The 26,378-nt window shown below is 39.0% G+C and overlaps 1 protein-coding gene across 2 annotated transcripts in view; it reads right to left on the reverse strand.

Moving 5' to 3' along the window:
* The window catches only part of PDZRN4 (PDZ domain containing ring finger 4), a gene marked incomplete at both ends in the record, with an annotated part of 233,416 nt that overhangs the window by 14,041 nt on the left and 192,997 nt on the right, over nt 1–26,378 (reverse strand). For both annotated transcript variants that reach the window (XM_082280601.1, XM_082280602.1), the window contains 2 exons: nt 594–656; nt 2,815–2,913. In XM_082280601.1, coding sequence (XP_082136727.1) covers nt 594–656; nt 2,815–2,913 — 162 coding nt within the window. The remainder of the gene's footprint in view (nt 1–593; nt 657–2,814; nt 2,914–26,378) is intronic.

Raw genomic sequence — 26,378 nt, forward strand, 5'->3', positions numbered from 1 at the left:
TGGGGTAGCTCTTTAGGCAAGTGGATCAACAGAAACAAAGGGTGAAAAAAAAGCCAAGGTGGTGGATTAGAAAATAATTCAGAAGAGCAATATCTTATTGGGGGAGGAAAGAAAATATTAACAAAAACCTAATGAACCCCCTCCTTAAGTATGTTCAAGATCATCCTTCTCTAAACAGCACATTTTTTTTACGAAAACTCTTATTATCTATGCTTAGCATAAATGAGTTTTCCCCAAATTTATGCGATTGGTGAATGATCAGCACGTCTCTGACACTCATATTTATGTCTGCAGGATCCTGTTTAGAATTTGACACTGAGATGAACACAGTGGAAATGAGATTTTCTAATAAATATGGAAAAAAAAAAAGACATGGGACATAAGTGCATGAGCCAGAACGAGTTTGTCAGTCTCATTTCTCAGTACACGCACTCTAGCTCCCAGCTATTGTGTTAAAAAACAGACAGACATGGATTTTCTCATCGATCACCGTAACAAAGAGAAATACCTTCCCTCATTAACAGTCCACAGAGAAGATGGCACTGCATGTTTGTCTACAGAAAGAGTTTAAGGAAAAGTCTATTTTCACATACTTGCAAAATGCGGTCTCCTTCACGGATCCGTCCATCTCTGGCAGCAATGCTGTTTGGATCAACCTGCACAGGACAATAACCAGTAACTGAACATGAAAAGATTTAATGGGAAATTAGAACAGCTGCACAATTGCACAAGCTGAAAAAGTACCATTTTTAGTCAGTACAGAGGCAATCTGAAGTTTCCTGTACAGCCACAGAAACGAAACTGTTCTTTAAATGATGGTATGGGCTTGTTCCAGATAAAAGCCTCAAGACAGAAAGGGTTGGGAGCATATGATTTTCAAATGAATACTTTCCTATGCCACTGTCAGGCATTAATCTTCAGCTGCCAGAGCATTAAAAGTTAATGACAGAGACCCCTTTTCTCCTGAAGTTCACTATGGACTGAGAAGCTTCTGCAGCAGTTGATACCTCTATACAAATGGGCCTGTCGTTGGGCACAATTCTTTTTCCTCCATGGAAGCATTTACTAATAAATTATTATCTTAGTAATCAATCTGTTATTTCCTCTGGAATTTTGCAGTTCGTGAGGAAACGTCAAAAAAACCCAATGGACCCAGATTGTATAGATCACTCACAGGTCCTGTAAATCATTCCTAGTCGGAACCAGTTAATTTTAAGTTAGTTTAACCTAAATAGATATCTAGGGCTTCAGTGATAGTTTATCAAAGACACTACAGCTTATCCCTGAGCAATGACCTACTGTTTGTTGCAGGGCAATTCAATCTATCACCTTTCACTTGATGGTTATCTTATCATGCCATAAGCTCTTTTTTCAAACCAAAATTTTGAGTTGAGCATTTAGTTCACAGGCTACATCCTCTACCTGTTAGATATTATTTTCCTCTTTTGCATTGTCATAGAAAAAACAATGAATCTGAAGTCCTTAATCAAGTACAAAAGATAATATCATTACATTCACTTTCAAAGATCTGAGAAAAATTTATCATGTAGGATAAACAAAATATTTCAGATATAATCCTGGAATATATTAAGAAATTCCTGAACTTTCTTTGCCCTCACAAGGTCAAGCAGAATTTAACAGTACAGCTTATACAACTGATGGAAGATACATTCTTACGTAACTTATTTTAATTCCTCATTCTTGCTCCAAGGCTGTGCTTTTCAGCTGCTTTAACATTGATACTTGCCTGTTTATGTGCAATCTTGCCTTCATCCCATTCACTGATACATAGGAGAATTGTCTTTACTGGTCCTCTCTGTCCATGAGCTTCACTAAGAATTTAGAATCACAGAATCTCTCAAGTTGGAATGGACCCAATAAGGATCCCATTAAGTCCAAAAACCTGCTCCTCACAGGACTACCTAAAACAAAACCATATGACTAAAAGCTTTGCCCAGTTGCTCCTTTAATTCTGACAGGCTTGCTACTGTGACCACACCCCTGGACAGCCTGTTCCAGGAACCAACCACACTTTTAGTGAAGAACTTTTCTCTAATGCCAAAATTTGGTTCAACATGTCAAAAAAGTGAGCAATTGGGATCACAGTTCGTGCAGAACAATCACCAGTGACCCTGGACTCAGAAGAGCTCTATTTTACCCAGAAAAGAACCCCTCTTTGAATGACTGGACACTCAAAGGGAGATGGTGTTCTTTGAAGTCTTGTGGACTGACCTTGTGAAACACTAACAATCTGTGCTGGGTGCCACATTTTCTGAGTGGAGCCAATTAAAACCTGAGGATTCACCCCATCTCAGTATCCAGAATTCTATTTTTCGGTTTTCCAACATATTAATCTCCCAAGCTACTCTCTCCACCCATCTGTGATATGTCTGTGTGTACCACAACTGTAACAAACACAGAAATAATACAATAATGATTGACCACTGTTAGGATTACTGAGGCTGTGGCAGAGGGAGAGAGAATGCAAGCAGGGTGTGGAGAAGGCACTTTTCTCCTCAAAAGCTCTGCCTGATCTCCATAACGACACATTTCTTTCAAAATTCAGACCATGCTCAGACTGCTTTGTACTTCACTAACTACAATGTTGTAGTTAAAAGCACTTATACTAAAGAAGCCCACTAGTAATAATACTCATGATTTGAACTGATAATCTAAATTAATTGAGAGTGACATGAGCTGGTTGATGGCCAAGACTTCTTCACTCCCATCTCAGAGCACTTGCTTGCTCATTCCTTGGCACATTTAGCCCTCCATGAGCCTCTCCCATGCTCCTCCCCAACGTCATGTCCTTACCTCACTGACATAGATTCCCGTGTCCTCCTCATCATCGGTTCTGTAACAGACAGTCAGCCCCAGCTTCTCCTGGCTGCCAATGCGGCACAGCTCCACCTCCTACAAGAAAATATACAGGCTTTTGTGGTGGCTCTTGCCAAGGGTGGAAAAAACTGTACAGCACAAGGGAGCACCAGGCTGCTGATGTACTCATGCTGCCCATCCTGCTCAATCTTGAGACAAAATGTTATGGGTGGATCTTTAAGGGAGAAATTATTCCATGAATTAAGAAGGAAATCCCAGTACAATGCAGGTTCAAGCTATATAGAAACCGTACAGTAAGACATGCCAAACTTTGAGAAATATAGCTGTGCATTGATTTTTCAGGTCTTTGACTTCTGGGTAATAGAACCTGACTTACAGTAGATTACATAGTCCTTCTAGTTGCATCACACCCGCTGATTTATAGCATATAAGACAGACTGGCTACCATCAATCAATTCATCACACAAGTGCCACTCCCTTCTGACAGCAATCTAAGTCATAAAGCAGAAATACAGGCTTCCATTAATGGCATAATTCCTTCCCTGGCCAGTTTAGTGGTGCTTCATTGCAGAAGCTGTTAGATAATAGAAAGATGCTTCAAGGAATCTCCTGTGGAGCTAAACAGCCATGGCATCTTCCTCAATTGTGAGATGATGCAGAAAACACATTTTTAGTGCCAGATGTCCCAGAAGTGGCATCTCATGAAAAGTGCAAGTTTTAGGGCAGATGGTTGTGATAACTACTACATACACCCATCTGAGTTAAGCATCTTTAGGGTTTCATAGGGGAACCATTCACAAAAATGCAAAGCTGCACTTTGTTTGAACATTGTGAAACAAGTAATTGTAATAAAGCAGGATGAACCCAATAACACAGAGTATTAACTTGGTTGCAAGTGGGAAACTTTAGTTGGTGTTTGTATGTAAAGGGAGTCTGCAGGTCACAGCTGGACCCTGACAGCCTCTGCTCCTGTGGCTATGCAATAAAAAGAGAGACACCAAACTTTGCTTCAGTTCTCAGTCTGTGATACAGAGCTTGTTCCCCCCCCATCCCCAGAGATGTCATGCAGACTAATCCACAAACAGACACAGGGTGCACAGCAGTGAGGACTCACTACTGAGTCCATCAAGCTGTGGGGACCAGGTGCCAAAATACCACAACTTACAGAAAAACCTGTGCCTCACAGACACGGGTTAGCCAACGAGCCTTGTGATGTTTTCTTTTCAGCTGAATATCTTTCATGAAGTGCACTGCTATGGCTTGCTCCCCTGCTCCCTCACCAGAGTACAAATCTACATGGGTTCACTACCTGCACAAACCCTATAAGCTTCTCCCTGGACTTTGGACATTCAACATCTTCATGAAAACAAAGGGAATGTAGAAAAAAATAATTAAATTTGTAGTTTTCTTTAGTTTTTCTTAGATGTGGCAGAAGTTCTACATAGGATGGTAAAGAGTGGAATTATTCACCAGTACATGTTACACACTGGGTTTGAAAGAAGAAACACAGAAGCATGTTTTATTAGGGAAGGGAATTATGGTGACCTGGTTTTGGCATTGGGAGCAAAAGTACGTGTACTGGAGGGAGGCCTATTCAAAACCCATAGTAATTGATGCCTCCAGAGGGAAAGACCACTTGACTAGAACTGTAATATTAGGGAGAAATTACAGTAACAAAATGGCTTCAATTACAGCAACAAGGTATACTTTTAAGGAATAAAGAAGTTTGCGGCCCCTTGGAGGCCTATAAGGAAATCTAAATACACCATAAAGGACTGAAACTGGGACCTTTAAATCAAAGCAAATAGGGAGCTTTGCACAAGCTGAAATCCATTAACTTTCTTTGTCCTGCTGGCACAACTTCCTGTAACCCCATGCTGAGGCTGACAGGGGCCCCACGGACTGCTCTGAACACAATTTCTTCAGATGGGAATGACCTTGGAATTCTCGTGGATGATTTGACTCAAAATGTTACTACAAATGTTTCAGGCTGCAAACAAACTGAATCCTGTTAGTGAGCTGGCTCAATGGGCAGACAAAATTAACCATTTAAGGAGTGCAAGTGCAAAGGAAAATGATGATGAGCCTACAGGCTTCAACCTGTGTCTCCAAGAGATTTGCCAAAACTGGCTCAGGGAACCAGCTGATGACAAGTATCAGTGACTAACATCCTCTGACTGGGATGCAATAGCTCTGGCTGCACACAGTACTTGAGCTACCACAGCTTTTACTTCTCTGCCCAGTAACAGATCTAAGAGCTGAGGTTAGTAGTAGTCTTGGACTACCTCTTTCCTAAATGACTATATGGGGTGTAGTCTGAGGACTGCACATAGCTGTGTCTGCTTAGAAGATTTAGATACCTACAGCTGAGATCTTAGTACTTAGTATTAAAGGCCCAACAACCATTTCACATTTTTCAGTCTAGATACAAGCACATACTCAAGTAATATCTCATTCAGCATGAGGGAGGTGGATGAGGTCTGTTGCTTTGTCTTGAAAGTTGTTACAGATAACTGCTTTTTGCCCATGGCACATTTGCACTACTAACCTTGTTGCATCTTACATCCTGGTCACAAGCAAATAAATCAAGTTGAAAAATATTTTTGGAAAATTTAAAAACATTTTGCACAAAATATTTAATCATCTGAGTAACAAGCATATATGAAACAACTTCAATGGAAGAGCAGCAACTGAAACACTAGAGAACCTTCAGCAGCAACTGAAACACTAGAGAACCTGTCAAATACATTTGACACAGTATTTTGCAACAGATTCTTTACAGTGTTGTGCGGTTTTTCTCCTCACAACCAGTCTTTAACAGAAGAAACAGTAAGTTTGGCAGCAGCAATGAATATGTAAGGACATAATTTCTTCCTCTGAAATCTTTTTTGATATATGCACACATGCACACACACAGAGTTGCTTTATCTTTGGCTTTTGTCTGTGTGCATGTAGAACTGAACTGCTAGTCTTCAAAACTCAGCATTTTAAAAATCTGTGAGAAACAATATTTGGACATTCATGAATAGTGCTGACAGACAGATGGTGGGAGGAGAGGGACTGAAGAGAGAGCTCAGGAGATGACAGCCTTCCCCTCTTTTGGGCACACTGGGGGCAGCCACCTCTCAACACGAAGAGTACTCTGCTGCCAAGTGACAGATATCAATGCCAAATTGCTAAATCTTTGACTTGCTGCTTCTTTTCTCTTTGTAGCCAGAACAAAAATTCAGTGCATTTCCACAGTAAAGATGATACTTTAAAGTGTTTTGCCATAAATTATTTGGTTAAAAGACAGACATGGAAATTAGAATGACTATCCCATCTTGAAAGACTGGACACAAATTTACAAAGCAGCCAATTTCTTCAGACATAGAAAAGACAGCAAAGAAATGCAGATCATGTAGGATTGAAATTGGTTATATTCGTCACCCTCTAAAGTGATGGAGAATTTGCTGTAGCCTCTGGCTCCCAGCTAAACACTGACATTTGCTTCAGTGATGGAAAACTAGTTTATAGACTGTCAGCCTCAGGAGACCTAAGACCAGACAAGGACTGTCACCTCTTTGGGGAGGGAAGGCTAGGTTACTACTGTCATTTCTCTCAAGTGTTAGAAAAGTCAATTATGAACATCAGCAATTTGGTTTTTGGCTTTCAGGAATTGCTGGAAAGAGGTTAAGGGGGATTAAAGGAGATCTTGTAAAAGTTTGCATCCATTTGCAGTTATAGTGGGTCTTTCTACTAAGAGCTAGATTACACAAAGTAAAGCTGATGGTCTGCTACAAAACAGATCATGAACCCTTCCATGATCAGTCTTGAACAGTTCTGTGGGGAGAAGAGCCATGAACTCTTCATATTTTCCCTCAACACACTGCAAAACAGATTACAACCTAAGAGGAAAGTTGGCAAAATTTCTTCTCAGAAGAAGCTGACAAAGCTTATTCATCAGCTGACCCTGTGCTGGAATAACCGCACACATGGACGGCTTACTCTGCCACGTTTTTCTTTATTGACCACTCTGCCAATAGTGTCTAAGAAGACATGCACACCTTTGAATCCTTCCCCCACTATCTGTAAGGATTAGCTACTCCCTGTTCAACACTGTTCACCACACTTAAAAGTGTGGCTGAGCTCTGCCCCACTGCCTGACATTCCCTCTCACTTCCATTTGAACCATCCTACCCCGACATCCCTCTCCACCAACACAGTCCTGTTCTCATCTTCAAAATCCATCTCAGTTCACTCTTTCCCTAAGTGACCCTCTGCCCATATTCACAGATAGTAGCCTCATTATATTCTCCCTTTTCCCACCAAATATTTACATTCTTAGTAAGCGTCCACATCCACACAGCCCCTACAACACCTCTCTTTTACTTCCACCTTATAACTCATCCTGTTATCTCACCTATAGAAATCTGTAAAGAAATTATTGTCTGGTAAGCAGAAAGATCCATCTACTAAAGTGACCACTTCACTACTTATGAAACACACATACAGCTGAGCATTACCAAAATAACCTATTATACTGTAGTTCATTCTCCCTCCTCTGTCTCACCCTCTGATTCTTTGTCTTGCCATCTCACACTTCTATGTGATGAGATGTTTTTGTATGGGTAGAAATAAGGTAAACAAGAAATTAAAGCTCAATACAAATTAGTTGCAATGGACAGCATGATACTCTCTTCCCAAGGTAGGAGACTCAAAGCTTATACAAGAACTTCCAGTGTTTGGAGGTAATTGAGTGACTTTGAAACTCATAATATACTTGAAATCTAATGTGTCCATTGACCCAGAACTCAGAGGGAATAAACAGGTTTATGGAAGCCCTGACACTCTCTGTGTTAATATTATTTTTATTGAATTTGACCTACTATATTCACAGAGTTAGTGAAGACATTCTATGAATTCTTTGCATGGAACTGTAACTCTTGGGCTGCTCTAATGCAAGGGAGGTTTAATGAGAAAAACACTGCCTTATTTCTAGAGGGTTTAGAGTCCTGTTGCTAGACACTTTAATCTTTTCTCATATCATTCTGTGCTCATTCTTAATTTTTGTCCACTGATGACTTGCCATGAAATGCAAGAAGACTAGTTTACTGTATATACTGCAGACCACCATAACTAATAAAAGTTAATCAGGTATTCAACATTATTTTACAGTATGAAAAAGGTAAACTATACTTGGCTATGTCATGTCCAAACATCTATCTAGGTCTGGGAGTCTCCTGAGACTATGATGACAAAAAAACTTGCCGACCCCCTTTGCAATTTATTTGTGTATGGAAACACAGTAAGCCATCTCCAGAATGGAAAAACTTTAATAAGGAATGAAGATGAATTTTAGATTACTGGGCATATGTTTGAGATTCTTTCTTAGATGATGTGCTGTAGGAAGGGAAACCTCAAATTCATCATACTTTTAAAAAAAATTAGGAAGATTTTGCCTCATAAGACAGATTTTTTTTAGCAGAGTTCCAGAAGTTTCCTGCTTTTAAGTCCCTATTCCCTGTTCAGTTGTAACTGCTTTGGTACAGTCATCTCATACAACTTTTTGTGACTGGTTTTCCTTATCTCTAAGCAGAAAACAATGCAAACACTACCAGAGTAGCAGCACACTAAAGAATACATTGTTGCAGAGCATTTGAAAAGCACTGTAAGAATACTATAAATACTCTACATCCTTCGAATAATCCCCATCTGCCTTTATAGCAATTGTTGAACCCACTTAAAAGACCAAGAGAGACGATCAAAACCATCACAGCTACTGAGTATCCTTCACGCGTACAGTATGTCAGAGTGTTGGGTCCCATGAACCCTGGTAATGCCATTAGAAGGGGCAGCATCAAATCTAAAAACAACAGTATTTTTCCTAAATGGACATTGTGTGATCAGTTAACATAAAACTCCTTATTACAATGAGAATATCATCTCGCCATTGAGACATAGTCAAAAAACAAATTAATTTTAATTAGCGTTACTTACCCAGTGTAACAGAACCTGTGATTAATAGTTCAAGGTTTATATTTTTGTGACATGGTAAGACAGAAGATCCTTAACATTTTCAGTTTGTGATACAGTCAATTATGTAATTTCTTAGCATTAACTAGGATCTACTCATCCCATTTAGCTCCATTATCTTTAGAGGAAAAGATCAGTATAGTCTAGCCTGTAAAACCAAAACACTGTGCTTTCTTCCCTCTCTGGTTCAAACAACAAAAAAAAAAAAGAAAGAAGAAGGGAAGCTTTGCTGTTTACAAGTATGAAAAAATCCAGGTTTTAAATTAAGAGCCAATACAACAGTACACACATGTTTTAGAAAAGGAAATCACCACAGCATATTGGAGAAGGATTCCTACTCCATCAGCAGAAAGATAAAATGCTGCCAGTCTGGAAAACTCCTTGTGTGGTGAAACAAACAATCCAGTTCAGAGATACTTTATCTTAATCCTAATATGTGTGAAATATGGCTGACTTCCATCTACAAAGCTCACAGTAATGTAATGGTGTTTTAAGGCAAAAGAATTCCAAGAGATGCAGTCTGTGGACATTTCTGTGGGTTCAGCAATTTTTCTGTACCAGTGGAGGATTACTAGTACCTTTTGGACCAAATCCAGATTATAATTCTTTCTAGTTGATATTATTGCAATGTCAAGGAAAAAAACCCAACCCCCCCCAAAAAAAAAATGTTATCTTCATAGCCACCCAGAACAATGCACTTACCACCAATTAGTGAATTACTGCCCACGGATAAGTAAGTGGTCATGTGCAGATTCTGAAACAACCCCAGGTATGAGATGAAACACCTTCATGTTTTACCCCTTTACAGTCTACTACCAGGCAGAGCTCCAAACTCTTTACACAATTTACCTCATAGTGGGATGACCTAAGAGTTAGGAAATGCTAAAATACACAAAGGTTTAGCTGACAGGTTTTACTGTAAAGCAGTGTCTTGTGTCAGGCAAGTTATTCTCTACCATAGCCCTTTCAGAAGAAATCAAGGCTTATTGAATGCAATGAGGGGCCCAATATCTGATGATCCAAGGTGGAGAAGCATAGTATTTAGCATACATTTTAAGAAAAACCAACACCAAAATAATAAAGCAAAATAAGAAAAGAATAGTACTTTTGTCTTTTCTTTTCCTTTTTTACCTGTAGGAATAGCTGAGAAGCTGCTTTTACTGTTCATCTTGCTAATGGTATAATTGACAGAATGAATAATTGAATGAATGAAGCACAAAAGGCCAAGATCAGAGTACTTACAGAATAGCTCAATGAGGAATTAACTGAGAAAGTACATTAAAGTCTGACTTATTAAAATAAACTAGTTACACTGAAAAAAAAATCCTCATCTATCTGAGCTAGTGTCAGTCTTCTGAGGCATCAAACAGAAGTCCTAAGGGACTACACGGACTACACACACCTTAAGATTAATTCTGCAGTATCATCTTGATTCTGCGTCTTTATGGGTGAGATCAACCTCCAGTTTATATGCACAGCTGAATTTTGGCTGCTTTTCACACTTTCTGTCAGGGTTGCTATATGGAAGTTCTGTAAGCAAGATCATTTTTTCAGCTTCTTGTTAGTTTCTGCAAACTATGGAAACTAAGCAAAGGTCAGTCTCATAAATGTGTTTAGTAATTCCAACTCTGCGCTTCTTGTCTCATCACTTATCTTGCATTTCACTGATGCAAGCATTCAGATCATTATCAAACAGAGCTTCAAACACCTGGCAGCATCTTGCTAATAGCATTCACTTTCTTGGTATCTTCCTCCACATAACCTGAAGGATATAGCTTTTCCAGGCTGCTAAATCACTGGTCATTTACATTGCTACCTTGTCTAATATTTAATCTTCTTAATGCCACACACTCATCATCACTGGCAAGTAATTCTGCTCATGAAATAAAAATAATACAAACAGAACCCTCACTCTTCATACAGGAACAGTTCAATCTAATGAAGCCCTAAGAAGACTAACAGTGGAGCTACTAAATAGAAAAATTCATCTCAAATTCAAAAGTGATGAGAATGGTATGACATGTTACATAAAATCATGTGTTGCAAATGAGAGAAGGTGTAATACACCACCAGCAGAATAAATGCTATTCTTTAGACTTCATTTTAAAGCACAGTTTATTTCACCTTTGAATTCGTACTGTGCAGGAGGGGTTGTGTCATGTACAAATGATCAGGGTGTGTACAATGGGTAAGATACACACTTAAAACAGACACTTAGTGTTTCAAACAGGTATCATATTTCACATTACCCAAATCATGCTTCCAACACTCAGCATGGCTTTTTTTAGAGGTTATGTCTTTAATGGTGACCAGAAGTAATTTGAAGAAACTCAGAAGAAAGAGATGTAAATCCTAGCATTGGTAGAAGTCATCAAAACTATTTCAACTATGATTTTTTTTTTTTCTATGGACTACCTATCTCTGTTTAGATGAAGAGAGTCTGTGACACCTGCACTGTATATTTAACAGAGTAATTTCATACTAAGGTAGGAATTTTGTTTTCAGGGTTGGGGTGGGTGTTAAATATTTAATTCTTTACTTGCATGTGCACATGTCTATGTGTGCAAACTTATGTATATGACCGTATAGGCATATATAGTGCTTATATATCTGTGTGTAAGTGCATGCCAGGCAGGTCAGTTACACTGCAGAGAGTCTTTCCTGGCAATCATCTAAGAGTTAATTTAAGACCATGATTACAATTCTTGAAAACACAGTGACAGGGTATATGCTTATAATGAGAAAGTGAAAATGTTAGATCACCCCACAATTCACAGAATCAGAGTACTGACACTTACAGCCATCTCTGGACTTTACTAACTTTTCATGACAAACCATATAGACTACCTATTTATTAGTAACTGCAAAAAAAGTAGTGGCAAAAGGAAACAAGAAAGTTCAGTTTCTAGAAAAGCTCTTCTGTCATAAGATAGATCAGTCAAACATAAACCCCTTCTCTCACTTTACCTCCATGACGACTGAGTGTTTAGGATGAGCTACTGTAAAGGAACAGCTCACAGGAGAGCCTATATAGAGGAAATGTCTATCACTGCAGCTTTCCTAAGTGTGCCAATAAAGAAAGATCAAAACCACCTGGGATTCTGGGGCTTCCAGACAGAAGGCAAGTAATACCACAGGCAAACAAAGGCATCCTAGACCTGAGAACTATCCTAACACCATCACGAGTTATGCTCCCCTGTCAAAGGGATTTTCCAGGAAATACATTAATGTCTATGTAACACAGGCTAATTGTAGGCTATGTTCCAGAAGTATTCAGCGTGAAACAAAGTGCAATGAAACAGCCTTCCCCTTCACAGGTCACTGCAGGGTCCTATTGCATTCTTTTCACAATGAATAAACTTGTATTTAAAAGCTTGCAGGGGATTTAATTTACAAACACTCACCACTTTCACCAGAAAAACAATGCTTCTATCAGAAAAGCAAAGCTCTTAGGTCCTCTGGTACCTTCATCATGGAAGGTTACAAGCACTGCAGGATTTTAGCACATTATAGATCAGTTTTAGAACCCATTCTGTAAATGTCTATGGAGATTTGGTAGAGTTCAGGGTTTTGCTTTTAAAATGACTGACATTCTCAAGTTGTGAAAATAACCTAAAGAAATAAATTATTTTTTCCTCTCTCTAACAGTCCCAGTATGCTCTGTTATTCAGATTTCACACAGGCACATCCACAGTGTACTTGGGGGCTATTTGGATGGAAATAGAAAAGCTATGGAGCAAGACAGAGCCAGCCTAGATGTAAACAAGTTGGAACTGCTGGCAGCTGTGCTGTTACAAATAAAATTGCATTCCCCAGTGCCTTCTCACTTATCAATTTTGACAGAAGACTGTCCTGACTTCTCATAAACAGCATCGAAAAGGACAAATCACATTGGGTGTCAGATTTGCCAGAATGGATTTGGTTGGTAGCTTACCACAAAGAAACAGAGGGTTATCTCCATTCCACATGGTAGGGAAAAACAATGCTTAGTCCAAGGGGTGGGGGCTTTACCTTATAGGCTGAAGTCTCATTTCATCCTCATTTTTTAAAGTCAGGTTTAGATTTAAGAATCTCTGACACAAGAGTTGTTTACATCAAAGCACAAAGTAGAAATATCAGCAAGCATTTTTCAAATGCATAATCCAAACCCAAATACAATGTAGTATGAGAAATACTTAAAAACAAAATCACTCTCCTGCTGATCCCTGCTTTATAGCTACACTCAGAGCCTCACGCTGTTTTGTGTCCAGACAAAGAATGCTTCATGATGGCAGGATAATGTAGACAATGATACCGGTGTTAGAGAATAGAACAGAAGGGGAAAAAAATGAAAATAGCAGAAACCCCCAGAATTAATATGCTGACATATAAGCAGCTAGTAATTAAATATCATCTTGCAACTGGGGGAGCAGAATTTGGCCCTGTAGCTGATGAATTCTTCAATAATAAAGAAGCTCCAATGGATGTGGGAAATCACTCTCACCCTGCAGCTCTGGAGTGAAAATTTTTGGTGTGCATTACATTTCTATGTAAAAAATCAAACATTGGAGAAACTTAAGGCATGGTATCCCTGCCAGTGAGTATTCAGCAGTCTGATGTGCAATGATCAGTAACAGCCTGCTGGCCATGAATGGGAGGAGAAAGACACCCTGGAGTCAGATGAGACTCCCTTCGGGTGAGGACAAGGGGGCAGATAGCAATAATGGAGCAGATGGGAGAACTGGTTGGGCTGGATGAACGATGGAGCTGGACTACAAATATGAGAAGCCTGTGATCACTGTGCTTTGAACAAATTCAGTGTTGCAGTGGGAGGAGGGGTCCAAGCTTATGGGGATGAGATAAACACTTTTAATTCTGTGGGCCTGGCAGACCTTCTGTGGCCTGACTCGCATTTAAAGGATATTTTAGCTTAAAGACACATGGTAGACTTTAGAGTGAGTGTATGTCACATGGAAGTCAAAGAAGGAAAAAAAAATCCTTTACAAATTACACTCTTCCTGGCTGCTAAAGGTTCAACAGCTGACAGTGTATCTTCCAGGAAGTCACAAACCTTCTCTTGAAGCTTAGCAAGCGTGCATGATACCAAAGCTTCAGATTCCTGTCAAAAGGATAAATCCAAAAAATCAACCCTTATGAGAAATAGTAAACATAAAATACTCTAAATGCTATTAAAAAACAATTTTTCTCTTTTGTGTGGATGATCACACTTACCAGAAAGAAAAATAACCACTTTCTTCTTTCAAACAGACCATGGTCTTACTTTTCTCCCTGATTCTTCCACCTTCCTATTCATCCTCTTTATTTCTGCTCTTTCCCATATGAATGCTAATTTATTAGAGGTACTTAACTATATGCCTATATTTTCCTATGATACCCATGCATATACATATTTTCTCCTTCTTTACACCCAATACCCCTTCTGGTATATTGTTTTTTTGGGAAAACCGTGCATTCTTGCTTTCTGAGCAGGGAGATCCATGATGAAATGCTTATATATAGTATTTTTCAGCAGTCAACTTCAGTCATTGCTATTGGCCTTTCCCTCAACAGAAATGTGAATTTGCAAGGATATAAGAGGAGGTTAAAGTACAATTAGCTAAATGCTAATATGCAGCAAAGGGTTTCTTTTTCACTAATCTTAGATCCTACATTGTCACTTTCTTCCCATTAAATAAAGTAGGTGGGAATAACACAGAAGAGGCAGAAACTGAATCTTATGTTAAAATGAGATAAGCAGACTGGGGTAGTAACTATTCTATTATGCAGTGTGTATGAATACACTAAACTATCACATTGGCTTGAGCTCCTTGAGGCTGGGGAGAACAAACCCATCCAACTTAACGAGTGCATTTTTTCCCCCTTTTGGAGCTTTCCAGAATTTGCTTGCTCCCCAATTTGTTTTCCAATGGAAATGGTTTTGACATAAAATGTTAGAATGGACCTTTTCTTGGTTATCAGGTAGGAATACAGTACTCCATATCTGGCTAGAAGTCCATTAACTAATTAGGGGGCTGGAGTACATCTCCAACAAGGGGAAGCCAGGAGAACTGCATTTGGTTAGCCTTTTGAAGAGAAGTCATCTTCTCAATAAGGAGATATTATTGCTTCCTTCAGGTATCAAATGCAAGAGTCCAGAGAAGTCAGAACCAGACTCTTCTTTGAGGTGCATTGTGACAGTCACATGAGACAACAGACATCAGTCACTACTCAGGAAATTCCGATTAGATACTTGTACTAGTTTGAAAACAAACCAGTGGGAGGCACAAAGCCAGAATAACAATTTAATAGGGAAATTAAAAAAAAAAAAAAAAAAAAAAGGCAGAAAACCCTGGTTCAAACAGACAGAGCCAGGATACAACCTGACACCCTGTTAGTCAGGGTGGTGGTAGCAGTCTGATAAGATGGTGGCTGCAGTCCTCTGAAGTGGTGGATGTGGTTCTGTTGAAGAGTGATCCTACAGCCCAGAGGTGGCTGTGTAGCTCCTGTCCTCTGGAAATCCAGTGGAAAGGGTTATCCCTGGCATTTAGAATCTCAGATTATATCCACGATGGGATGCTTGGCTCCTCCCTCTGGGTGGAGCATCTCACAATGGGGTAATGAGTCATGAGGCCAAGTGTTGATTAGGCTCATTAACAGAAGATAGTCCGGAGGGAGTTATCTCTGAGTCAGGCGGCAGGACAATGATGGGCCATTAACAGCAAGATAGTCTGGGGGGAGGAGGCAAGGAAACACTGCCCCACCTGATTTCAACAGCTCATGAGAATGGTAATAGAATACACTGCAACCCAGGACATTATTTAGGGAAATGCTTCTTACTATGAGGGTAGTCAAAGACTGGAAGAGTTGTCCTGAGAAGTTGTAGACTGTATACTGCAAAACATAACCTACTATATCAGCTGTATAATCAGCATCCATTTCTTTGCTCCTCTACAACAGGCTCACTTCAGTTTCTGGACTTGCCTCAAATAGGGATAATTGAAAGCCACTTGGAAAATGTAGTGGTAATGTCTACTGAAGGGAACAGGACAATATTAGCACATGAAATCAGTGCTAAAATCTTTAGAGTAACTTCTACATTTCTGTTTATCGTTCATTGTGTTGGAGATTAAGGTCTGGAAGGGATCCAATGCCTGCAAAAGCTCTGTGTACTTGGAAACCAGTCTCCACACTTGAGACTGTCAGATACATACTCCTCTGTCCATGAATGTCCTCTTTGATACTCCAGAGTTTTATAGGCCCTAATGGTATAAAAACGTTCAAATCTGACACGCTTCACTGGGTAGAAAAAAACCTATTGAAAGTAAGAATTCTGATAAGGCCAGGAACTTCAGTCCCCAGAAGACAGCTATTCTCCTTCCAAAAAACAGATATACCTCAGCTGTTTCTGGTTCCAAATTCCCTTAAGTTTAATAAAGAGCCTCTTCATAGCTTACAGGTCTTTCTAAACTGTAGCAAGCACCTTTTTCTAGACAACAAACCTTAGAGAGAAAAAGTCCAGAGATATAAGGGGCATCATAACTGCAGTTCAGATCAGCTGAGAATCACTTAGCATAGCTAGCTTTCACAATACAATAAATTAAATAAATTAAAACAATAAAATACATTTCACCTACTGCAGGTAAAATCATACTTTATATTTGCTGTATTTCAAAATGTTACTGCTGAGTACTTGGCTCTGTAAACATCATTGTTAACTGCTGCCTGCCTGCTTTGGGCCTGAAATGTGTCAGAAGATTTATCTGCCTCATCAGCACTTTCTAAACACCCAGGCAGCCAATTGAAATAGGGAGGCATAACAGATGTGCCAACATCTGCTGCAGCAAGTGTTTATCTGGACAGTGGAACATATAGTTGTAGATTCAAACTCTTACCCAGTTACAATTCCATGTATTTGGACAGCCTAGATCTACAACTGTGTGAAGGCTGTTTTGGGATATTACTTGAAATCAAGTTGAAAATGTAGTTTTTCAATTACATTTGTGAAAAATATACCTTTCTGTAATTCAGTGTATGCCTTTCAGACACAGTAAAGGCAAAATACTATGAAAAAGCTAATTGTAAAGTTAAACTTATAGAATTAGAAATTCTTAGAAAGCACTATTAAAATTCCATCCCTTCCATGCTCTTGTTTACCTTGAGGTACACACATGTTAAAACATGTATAGTTAAAATAGGCAAATTTTAATCACATACATGTGCCTATAAATCAAGCACATGAAGCAATAGGTAATGACTTTCAAAATGCATCTTGATTTTCCTGGCACCAAAATGAGGTCTATGGGCACCGTATCCATGCTGAGTTTCAGCTGCTCAAACTTCTGCTGCACACGGAATGCCCTCTACCCCCAAACACATACTAGTGCAGATTGATAAAATCATGAGATGAAATACAAAGCAAACTCATCTTCTGCTTTTTGATGCACAATGCAGTTTCACCTGTATTCCTGCTCACCAAACCATGCCCTCTAGGAATGACTATCACATTCTCTTTGAAGAGATCCCTCATTAAATAAAAAAGCAAACTCCCAGAGAAAAGGCCTCTCCTGCTTTTTTTGATTTCTCCTCTGAAGGCCCAGCATGCATAATACTGAAACCTTGTTTAAAGTCCATTTTCTTGTAAAAGGTTCCCTCTAGCTAAGGGGATTCAGCCCATGCTTCCTGTGCTCTAGGATTTCCTAGGATACTAAGCTTTAAAATAGCAACATTATAATAAGGTGGTTAACATGACTTAGGCTATTTTTAAAAGAATATGTAAAATAAATTATTCCCTCCCATCTTTTGTCTGTATAGCTAGATTTCATGTTTCCAAGACAGACTACATGAACATTCAAGTAGAAGGCATATGAAAAATAGCATTAATAAAACTCTTAGAAACATTTTGACTGTAAAGCATATATGGAAGTATGTGTGATAATAATGTAAGAACTGTCTAAACAAAGAATTTCTCCAAAACAGAAGATTTATAATCCAGAGATTTCCACAAATACAAAAATATTGCCAGCACCTTTCTCTACCTTCACCGACTGAAAATCACATTCCATATATTGTAATAGCAATGTAGTGTTGCTGAACTAAATTCACTTTTCTTCATTTTCCTGGAAAAACATAAGCTCTGACAAGTAAGAATTTTTATTAGCTTCCAGGTGAAGTGAGGAGTAACCCTGTGCTTGTTTTATGAAATCATGAAACAGAATGAATATCACTGACTTGATATATTTTCCTCCTGTTTTAAAACGCAATAAATGGTAATAACCTTGATAAATTTGCCCATGTCAGTTTTGTGTCTTTTGCTCTCCATTCTCTCATGATCCTCTGCAGTTGTGGACACAGCTCAAATCCCTAAATTGGGATAGTCATTACTTAGGGGACGTGAGATGACAGCAACTTCATTCACTTTGAATGTCAGAATTTTGTGATGGTACACAGCAATATGCTCAAAATCAATGAACAACTGTGGCAGAAACTACCCTGAAATCCCCTTCTATCTAAATGACCCAATGACTAGTAAGGAAGAAGAGTGATTTAACAGCCAAAAAGGAGATGCATTACAATTAAAGGCTTCTGGCTTTTACTGCCAGTTCTGCCACTGATGGACTTGGCAAGTCTCTCGATACAACTGTCCTTAGTTCACCTGCTTGTGAAGACATGTATTGCTACATAACACCGAAGACCCTCAGTAGAATGGTTTTGTTTAATTTATTTACACTTGAAAAGTGACTTCAATACTTAAAAGACAAATAAAAAAGTGAAAGAAAAGGGCTGCTCCTTTTACCAATCCTTTGTTCATTTACAGTATACAATTGGCCACAATTAGGGAGAAATTCCATGTTTATTATTGTCTGTGTGTAAATTATACTGATGTAAATTCACAGGTATTTAAAAAATAAAAATGCCAGTGAAAATACACCATCTTATGCTGTTTTAGGCCAAATGCATGCTTAAACAGTCTTCTTTTAATTATTATCCAGTGTTATTCAAAGAAATACAGCAAAAAATATTGCAGTGCCACTTTCTCCTTTCAACTGTGACCTTTTCCATTTTTAGTCAGTAGTTGCAGTCAGAAGGATCACAGACTGGGTGTTTGCCACTCAAAACTCTTTTTGAGTTAAAAGGAAAAAATCACAAGGAAGGGTTTTAGAAGCCCTGCTCATTGTAGTGCTTCCTCAGGTCCAAATGAAACAACTCTAATAATCTATTTACTAATCCAGGAGAATTCCTCACAAGATAGCTTTAAAACACTGTCCATTTTTCTCTCTATTTGTATGATACTACAGGTGGAATAGGGAAAAAAAAAAGCCCAATCACCCCAAGTCCCCACAAACCAGACTCTCCTAAGCAACCAAGACCACAGATTACAGGCACACACATATCTATTCACTTACTTCATGATACTTATTATCAGCAGGTACTACATAATATTAAGAATTGCCACCAAAAAAATCAGAATAAAGGTGTGAGTAAATGTCTGTACCATGGGGCAACCATGATTCAGCCATAACTGCTAGGTCTGAACCAATGGTCAGAAAATCAACACAGCGTACCAAGTCTCTCTCCCATGATAACAGACTGAGAGAGTTGGGGTTGTTCAGCCTGGAAAGGAGAAAGCTTCAGGAAGAACTTAGAGCAGCCTTCCAGCACCTAAGGGGGGCTACAAGAGAACTGGAGAGGGACTTTATACATGGGCATGTCGTGATAGGACAGGGGGTAAGGGCTTTAAAATGAAAGAGGGCACATTTAGATTAGATATTAGGAGCAAGTTCTTTACTATGAGGGTGGTGAGACAGCCGGAGAAGCTGAGGATATCCCATCCCTGGCAGTGTTCAAGGCCAGGCTGGATGAGGCTTTGAGCAACCTGGTCCAGTGGGAGGTGTCCCTGCCAATGGCAGGGGTTGAAACTAGATTATCTTTAAGGTCCCTTCCAATCCAAACTATTCCACAATTCTACAATGAAGTCCCAGCTTATTTTAGCCTACCCTGATGTGTCAGTTCGGTCCCTTCACCACAACAGCAGCTCCATAAGGTAAGGCATGTGGTGAGAAGCATCTGCTTTTTCCATTGAAAATCTACACCATAGCAAGTTTGTTCCTATTTCTCCTACCACACCAATCAGGTCTGATGACAATGGAAAGACACAACTTGTCCACAATTTCAGCTCTTCTAAACTACAATACCCACATGTCTAATAGGAACCATATTTCTTGAAGCCTTCTCTTTTAAATTATGTCTGGTGGTTGCTGAATTAAAAAACTGCCTTTTATTTCCTAGAGGTGGATTTTGTGATTTATCTCCAATTTTAAGAAGTTCAGGGTAAAATATAAAGACTCCAATCACAGTAGGAAATACAGTAAAAACAAAAGCACAACCTGATAGAAAGTCACAGAGTTAGCTTCATTGTACAGAAACACTCATCAAGCAACAAAACAAAAGAGCCTGACTGCAGCTATCAGCAGTGCTGACAGTGTGTGCACAGAAGCTGTTTCCATAAAAGCTGTTTGCTCAGGTGCTAGCAATTGAGGAGGAGCTCCAGTTGTGTTGCCACAAGCTCCTGTAATGCTCACACAGGGGTGTTTGCAGGCTATCAGAGCTCTGGAGGGAGCTGTTACAGGCTATCAGCTCAGTAATCCTCATGTTCAAAAGGCCCTAAATATGTATTTACAAGATAGACAGACCTGTTTGGTTTACTGGTTAAGTAATCCATGTGTTCAAAAGGTCTTAAATAGGAATTCACCAGGCAGACAGGTCTCTCCTGGACTATTACAGCAATGGTCGGCTGTTCAGAATGTCACTGATACCACACTTCAGTGGCCCATGAGAGCCTCAAACCATAAATACTTACAGGTGTTCAAGTAACTTTATTCAGATAAACAGCCTCACTCAGACTGCTAATCTGAAATTACTTCTTCTTTATTTCTAAGGAAGAAATACCAATAAAATCAATCACTTCAAAAGTGCAATGTCACAGAACTGGTAAATTTGAATTTGCTCCTGAAATACCTTCCCTCATCACAATGGGATGAGTATTACTGGAAGAGTGAACCAGTGTGTTATGGCTGCACTGTATCTACTGCAATGCTCAGATACAGATAGAAGAAACAAAGAGAGCAGGAAAAAAAAAATTTCCCCTATGCTACTTTTAAGTGTCCAGTGAAAAGACGTCTCCATAAAGACTTACTCATGGCCATTTCCGAAAGGTTTCTAGCTCATCTCTCTTCAAGGCCCTTTTTAGTTGTTTGTGAAACCAGCTGACAGCTTCTGATGCAGAAATGCTCAGGTCAATAGGAAACCTTAGGAATTTCAGCAGGTTTGGATCACGCCAATTGTAAACTTTAGGGACTAATCTAAATTTAGAGTTAACAGATTCATGAGTGCAAATAGTTATCAAAACATTTAAATGAATGGCTGTGCATAACCATAAATTAGCATTTGCAGTCAACATGCATACACACACATTTATTTCCTTATTCTCATGGAAAAATCTGTCCCTTGGGTCTAAAAATCAGAACATGATCTTAAGAGTAATAAATTTTGCCCCGAAGTATTAACCAACCCTCAAAGCGCAATGAGTTGCTGTGCTTAGGATGAGGATGATGCAGTAAAGCAACTCGCATATGAATATTCTAATTTCCAGAAGTCTTATTTTCTACAGCACAGGAAGAATCCAAACAGCATGTGTGTAGCTTCTAGCTCATGCTCAAAGAGGGAAAAATTTCACATGGCTTTTTCTTAAAATACTATGGCTCTCGTCGCTGCTCTTTCCTCCAAGAACTCTTATCCTTTCATTGCCTAGACACAAAAGACTCCATAAAACCTGACCACAGAAAGATTTTACCTGCACATGGCTCATGTGGTTATCTGTACATTTACTGACATGCACAAACTTTCTGAGCAAAAAAGTAACATAAAGCTGCTCAATGGTTTCTAAGTGAAGAGCATCAGAATACCTCATAATTTCATGTAGGGTCAACTCTATCCTTAGCAACTTTTCACAGGTACTGGTCTTAAAACTGTCCCAATCTATCAGGACCAGCATGGGCATGCATTAAAACTAAAGTCATCAGACACAGGCAGGCTAACACAATGGCTGCCATTCTCCCTTTTTCACTCTGAAATGTTTCCCTCCTGCAATGGTGGACTCTTGATATAATTTCCCAGGCTCTTAAAAGCTGAAGCAATCACTTATGCCTAAAAATGAAAACAATCAGAGCTGGAAAGTCTTTTAGGCAATTATTCTGGTTTCCTCTGTGCATCCCCATTGACTAACATCTGAACTTCCTCCAAAAACAACTCCCTCAATGTTGCCAGCAAACTTAAGTCTAGTCTTCCTCATATATGCAACAACAGATAATGCAACCCACTGCTATTCCTTCTCAAGGATGTCTACTCTTGCTGTTTGGAAGAAGCATGCAGCTGGAAATGAGAATATTTTCCTATGTGAGATATATGAAATTTTAAAAGCTGTAATCCCCCAGCAGAGAACACTCACCTTCCATTTTGCTTTTGCTCAAAAGCTACCTCAGCACATACATGGTATGAAGGTCTCTGCCCTTGGATAAGGACCTGTTTGACTAAACACTACCAGCTCGTGCCTGCTTGTAACATCTCATTTTCTTGTCTCATTAGACTAAATACATAGGACCAGACATCAGTGATACTTTCTTTTGACCAGTTTTGTCTTTACAACATCCTCTGTTGTTTTTCTTTTTCTACTGATTTTTCAACTGCCCCACCATTTAAATGACTCTGTACCTTTAATTTGTGTATTATTGTTAATGTTCCAAAACAAGTATATGAAGTTTCTCTCTCCTGCATAGTAGGTTCAGAAATTTTATTAAATAAGTGCACATCCATTAGCTTATTTGCTCTTCCCTAGCACCAGTATCCTCTATTCTTCTTACAAGGACAAATTTTAGAGCCACATTTAACACAGATTTACTGGGGACTGTGATGCTTTTAGTCCTTTCACCTCATTGGTACCAGCAAGTGTGACGTATACTCTAAATGCACGTGATATAACTCCAGCAGCACAAAGCCACTCATAGCCAGACTGGGTGGGTTTGTCCTGAATGTCTTTGGCTCTCTTTCAGTAATGCTGGCTGCAAGCCCAACTGAGCACTTACAAATCAGTCCATTCCTGCTGCTTAAAAGTCCTCATGAGTATCTAGCTATGAAAGAATTACAAATCTTTTGATGCCCTTCTGCCGACACTGACTGATGCTGGCTCTGCCTTCATCTCAGTATCTACCAGCAATTCAGATTCTTTTTAGGACAACTTTTGCAGTAGCAACATAAGGATGCTCAAGGTGGCAACTGGCAATCCCCCAGCTTCATCATCTTCCCAGGCATTTGTTTAAGGTATGGTACTGTATGGAGCCTAATGAGCCTCCCTGGGAGTTCATCCTTCCAAGACAATTGGCTCATACTTGAGTTCATTGCATTGCGACAATCTGAACACAGCCCATTGGGCTTTTCTAGCTTACAGTTGGAGTGAAAGAGTCTTATAAGTGTCTAATCCTACCACTGCAGGTATAAATCCATATCCCTAGTGCTGGCTATCATATGTGATCCTCCTCTTGGTCTCTTATGGTGCTAACTCAGGTACTTATACACTAGCACATATTTGTAAGCAAGAACCAATGATCAGAGTTTTTCAGGATATTCCCTTTCTTGGAAAACATTTTTGTTTCCAGCACCTCATTTGCTAGTCCTCTTATTTCCTTACTTCCTAATTTGGCTGTGTATTTTTCATTTGAGTCTCAGAACTGAAGCATTCTTCATTTACAAACCAATTCCAGGAAATAATGAGGTATTGTCGTTCTAGTTCTTTTTTTGCTCACTATCTTGTTTCAATTCCTTTCTGAAACCTCCTGGTTTGATTTTTAATCAATTTAAAAATTTTTGTGTTTGCCATGGAGACCTGTGAGCTGCTTATCTGCATCTTTTTGTACAATGGGAAGGCTAATGCGCATCTTGGAAACGGAACCATGCTCTTGACACCAGACAGGTATTTTGCTGTGTGTGATTAGCTGCAGTTCACACCAGAAAGTTGTTACAAGTTAAAAAAACAATGACAAAATCAAGGAAAAGTGATAAAATCCTTTTTCTAAATAAAGCATAGTAATAACAATAAACCTCTTTCCCCTAAACACAGGACATCAATCAGTGTGAGATAGAGAACACTCTGTGGCTCTTCCATCCAGCCTGCAGACTGTGGGGTGGCATGAGCAGGGCTTCTGCACCCCCTCCTTGCTGCTTTCACCCTTACATGGTGGATATGATGCCTTAAAAATCTAGAAACAAAACGCCGCACTTTTGAGACAATACTAATGTAGGAAGTAATATAAAAGCTGGTCTTTAATTGGAGGCCTCCAGGGCCAAGTGCGGAAAAATGCCCACGTCACATAGGCTGAATACAGTTTTATAAGTTTAGCAAATTAGCATAATTGACAAGAATCCCCAATTAAAAACACAGGTGATGAGGTAATTCCCCCACTTGGTTTAACTTCCTCTGGAGCCCCCTTCTTCTTGTTGTTTATAGGAAAGTGTCTTGGGAGGGTAGCTTGTCCTTGGTTCCCAGAAGAAAGATTAGGATAGGGTCTTTGGAATTTGTTTTGTCTTTCTATCAGGGTAGGAAAAATGCTGGAGTTAGCTAGGAACTATGTAACTTTACAGTAATAGTCTACAGAGCTACAAATATCTGAAGAATATATGAAACGAAAAATCATCTTGGCATCAGATGGACAGTGATGATTTTTGTTCATTTTTTGTCACTTTTTGTCTTCCCAAGCACTCGAGCATTTTTTTCCTTCCCTGTTGCTGCTGCCACGGTGGAGGAACTTGTGGAGCTATGCTGGAAATTAGATCAGGCAGCAACACTTCTAAAATTCTATTAAAAAACAAAAAGAAAAGATTAGTTCTCCCATCTGTTTCACTGTAAGTAATTCTGGCACAACTGAGGGGCCAGAGTACATCAGGGCAAGTCCCTCTGTAGAGGAACTGTGTGGCCACAGCAGGGTACACCTAAGGCAATACTGCTGTAGAGTCCATGACAGCATTGGACCATAGCCTCTACTCCACCCACTGTCCTGCTGCTTCTCCCCAGGACTGGCAACAGAAGCTGGGAAGTCCCTTTTGACTCTGAGACTTTTTTTGGGGATGGAGATATACAACTCTGAGGACAATGCTCTCAGTTTTTCCAGATCCCTAGTTGTGTCAAGGGAGCTTAATAATGTCTTACAAAGACCTGAAATAGCAGATAATACAACCGATGAGTAACCTAAACCATAATATTACCATATGGGTTTAAACTTTGGGAATGTCTTTCATGTCTAGATCTCTGCTAATTAAAGGCTATGAGATGTTCTTGTTCCTCCTACAAAACTTTCATATTTAGTGGAAACCATTCTTCTCAAAGGAGTCTAGACAGTTTCTTTCCTATTTAACTTTCACATGAAACACTTTATTTCAGTCACTCAGTGAATATGCCTTGGGCAACTGAATCACAGCAGACAGCAAATTAATGACGATGATGTTGTGATTAGCAGAGATTACGGGCAACTGAGAACCTGCCCAAACATTTGCTGTTGTCACAATAGCTATGCAGGCCTTTATTAGGGATTAATAATGGCCACAAAGAGGACTTGATTCCACCAGGTAGATCCTTTAAAAATTATCACTGATATTCTTAATAAATGGTAAAAATTATTTCTATTTTACCATTTAAAAAAAATTCTTTCTAGATGCTTACATTACTAATTAATTTAAATATTACCAGACAAAGTAGTTTCTATCACATTTCAGAAACAAGTATCATGAACAAACACACTTGACAGAGAAATTTAATATTATATTACACAGGGGGAGTCAAAATAGAACTTAAGGTCTAGGACTCTTATGCTGTGAGATACCACACCAAAACCCAACTGGGAAGAAATAATCATTTCACTTATCCCTAGCAATGATTTTTTGAGGAGTTCAAATATAAGTTTGCTTGTTCTGATGAGATTCACTAAGTAGATGTTATTTGATTTTTCTGCTTCCTGGGGGAAGGACTTCAGATTCCCCAGGCTGCTAGAAGAACAATGGGCTGAACTTGCAGTTGAGCGTCCTAGATGCTAAAGATACAATAAAAGTGAACTCACTGCATATTTGCCAAAGCTTTCCCCTTTCATTTAATTTCCAAATGTCATCCACTTATATGAAACCTTTGAAAAGGTTTCTTAAGGTAGAGCAAACAGGAGGAAAGGATGTTTTTAATCTTGTATTAAAGATTTTTAATTATTTATAATCATTCTTATTTAAAATACAGTTACTTGAACTTATGAAAAGACTCAGCACTGTTTAATAATAAAAAGAGCCATCTGCTTCTTATGCCTGTTCCTATAAATATTTTGTTACTAGATGACAGTGGAAAACATGAAAAGCTAATGACTGACTGACAAGTAGACTATTAAGATATTGAAATGAAAATCTAATGACTATCAACATCACTAATCACACGTTATCATTTTGGGAAGCTTCACATAATG

This window comes from Coloeus monedula (assembly GCF_965178545.1).
Source record: "Coloeus monedula genome assembly, chromosome: 4".
NCBI classification, from domain to species: Eukaryota; Metazoa; Chordata; class Aves; order Passeriformes; family Corvidae; genus Coloeus; species Coloeus monedula.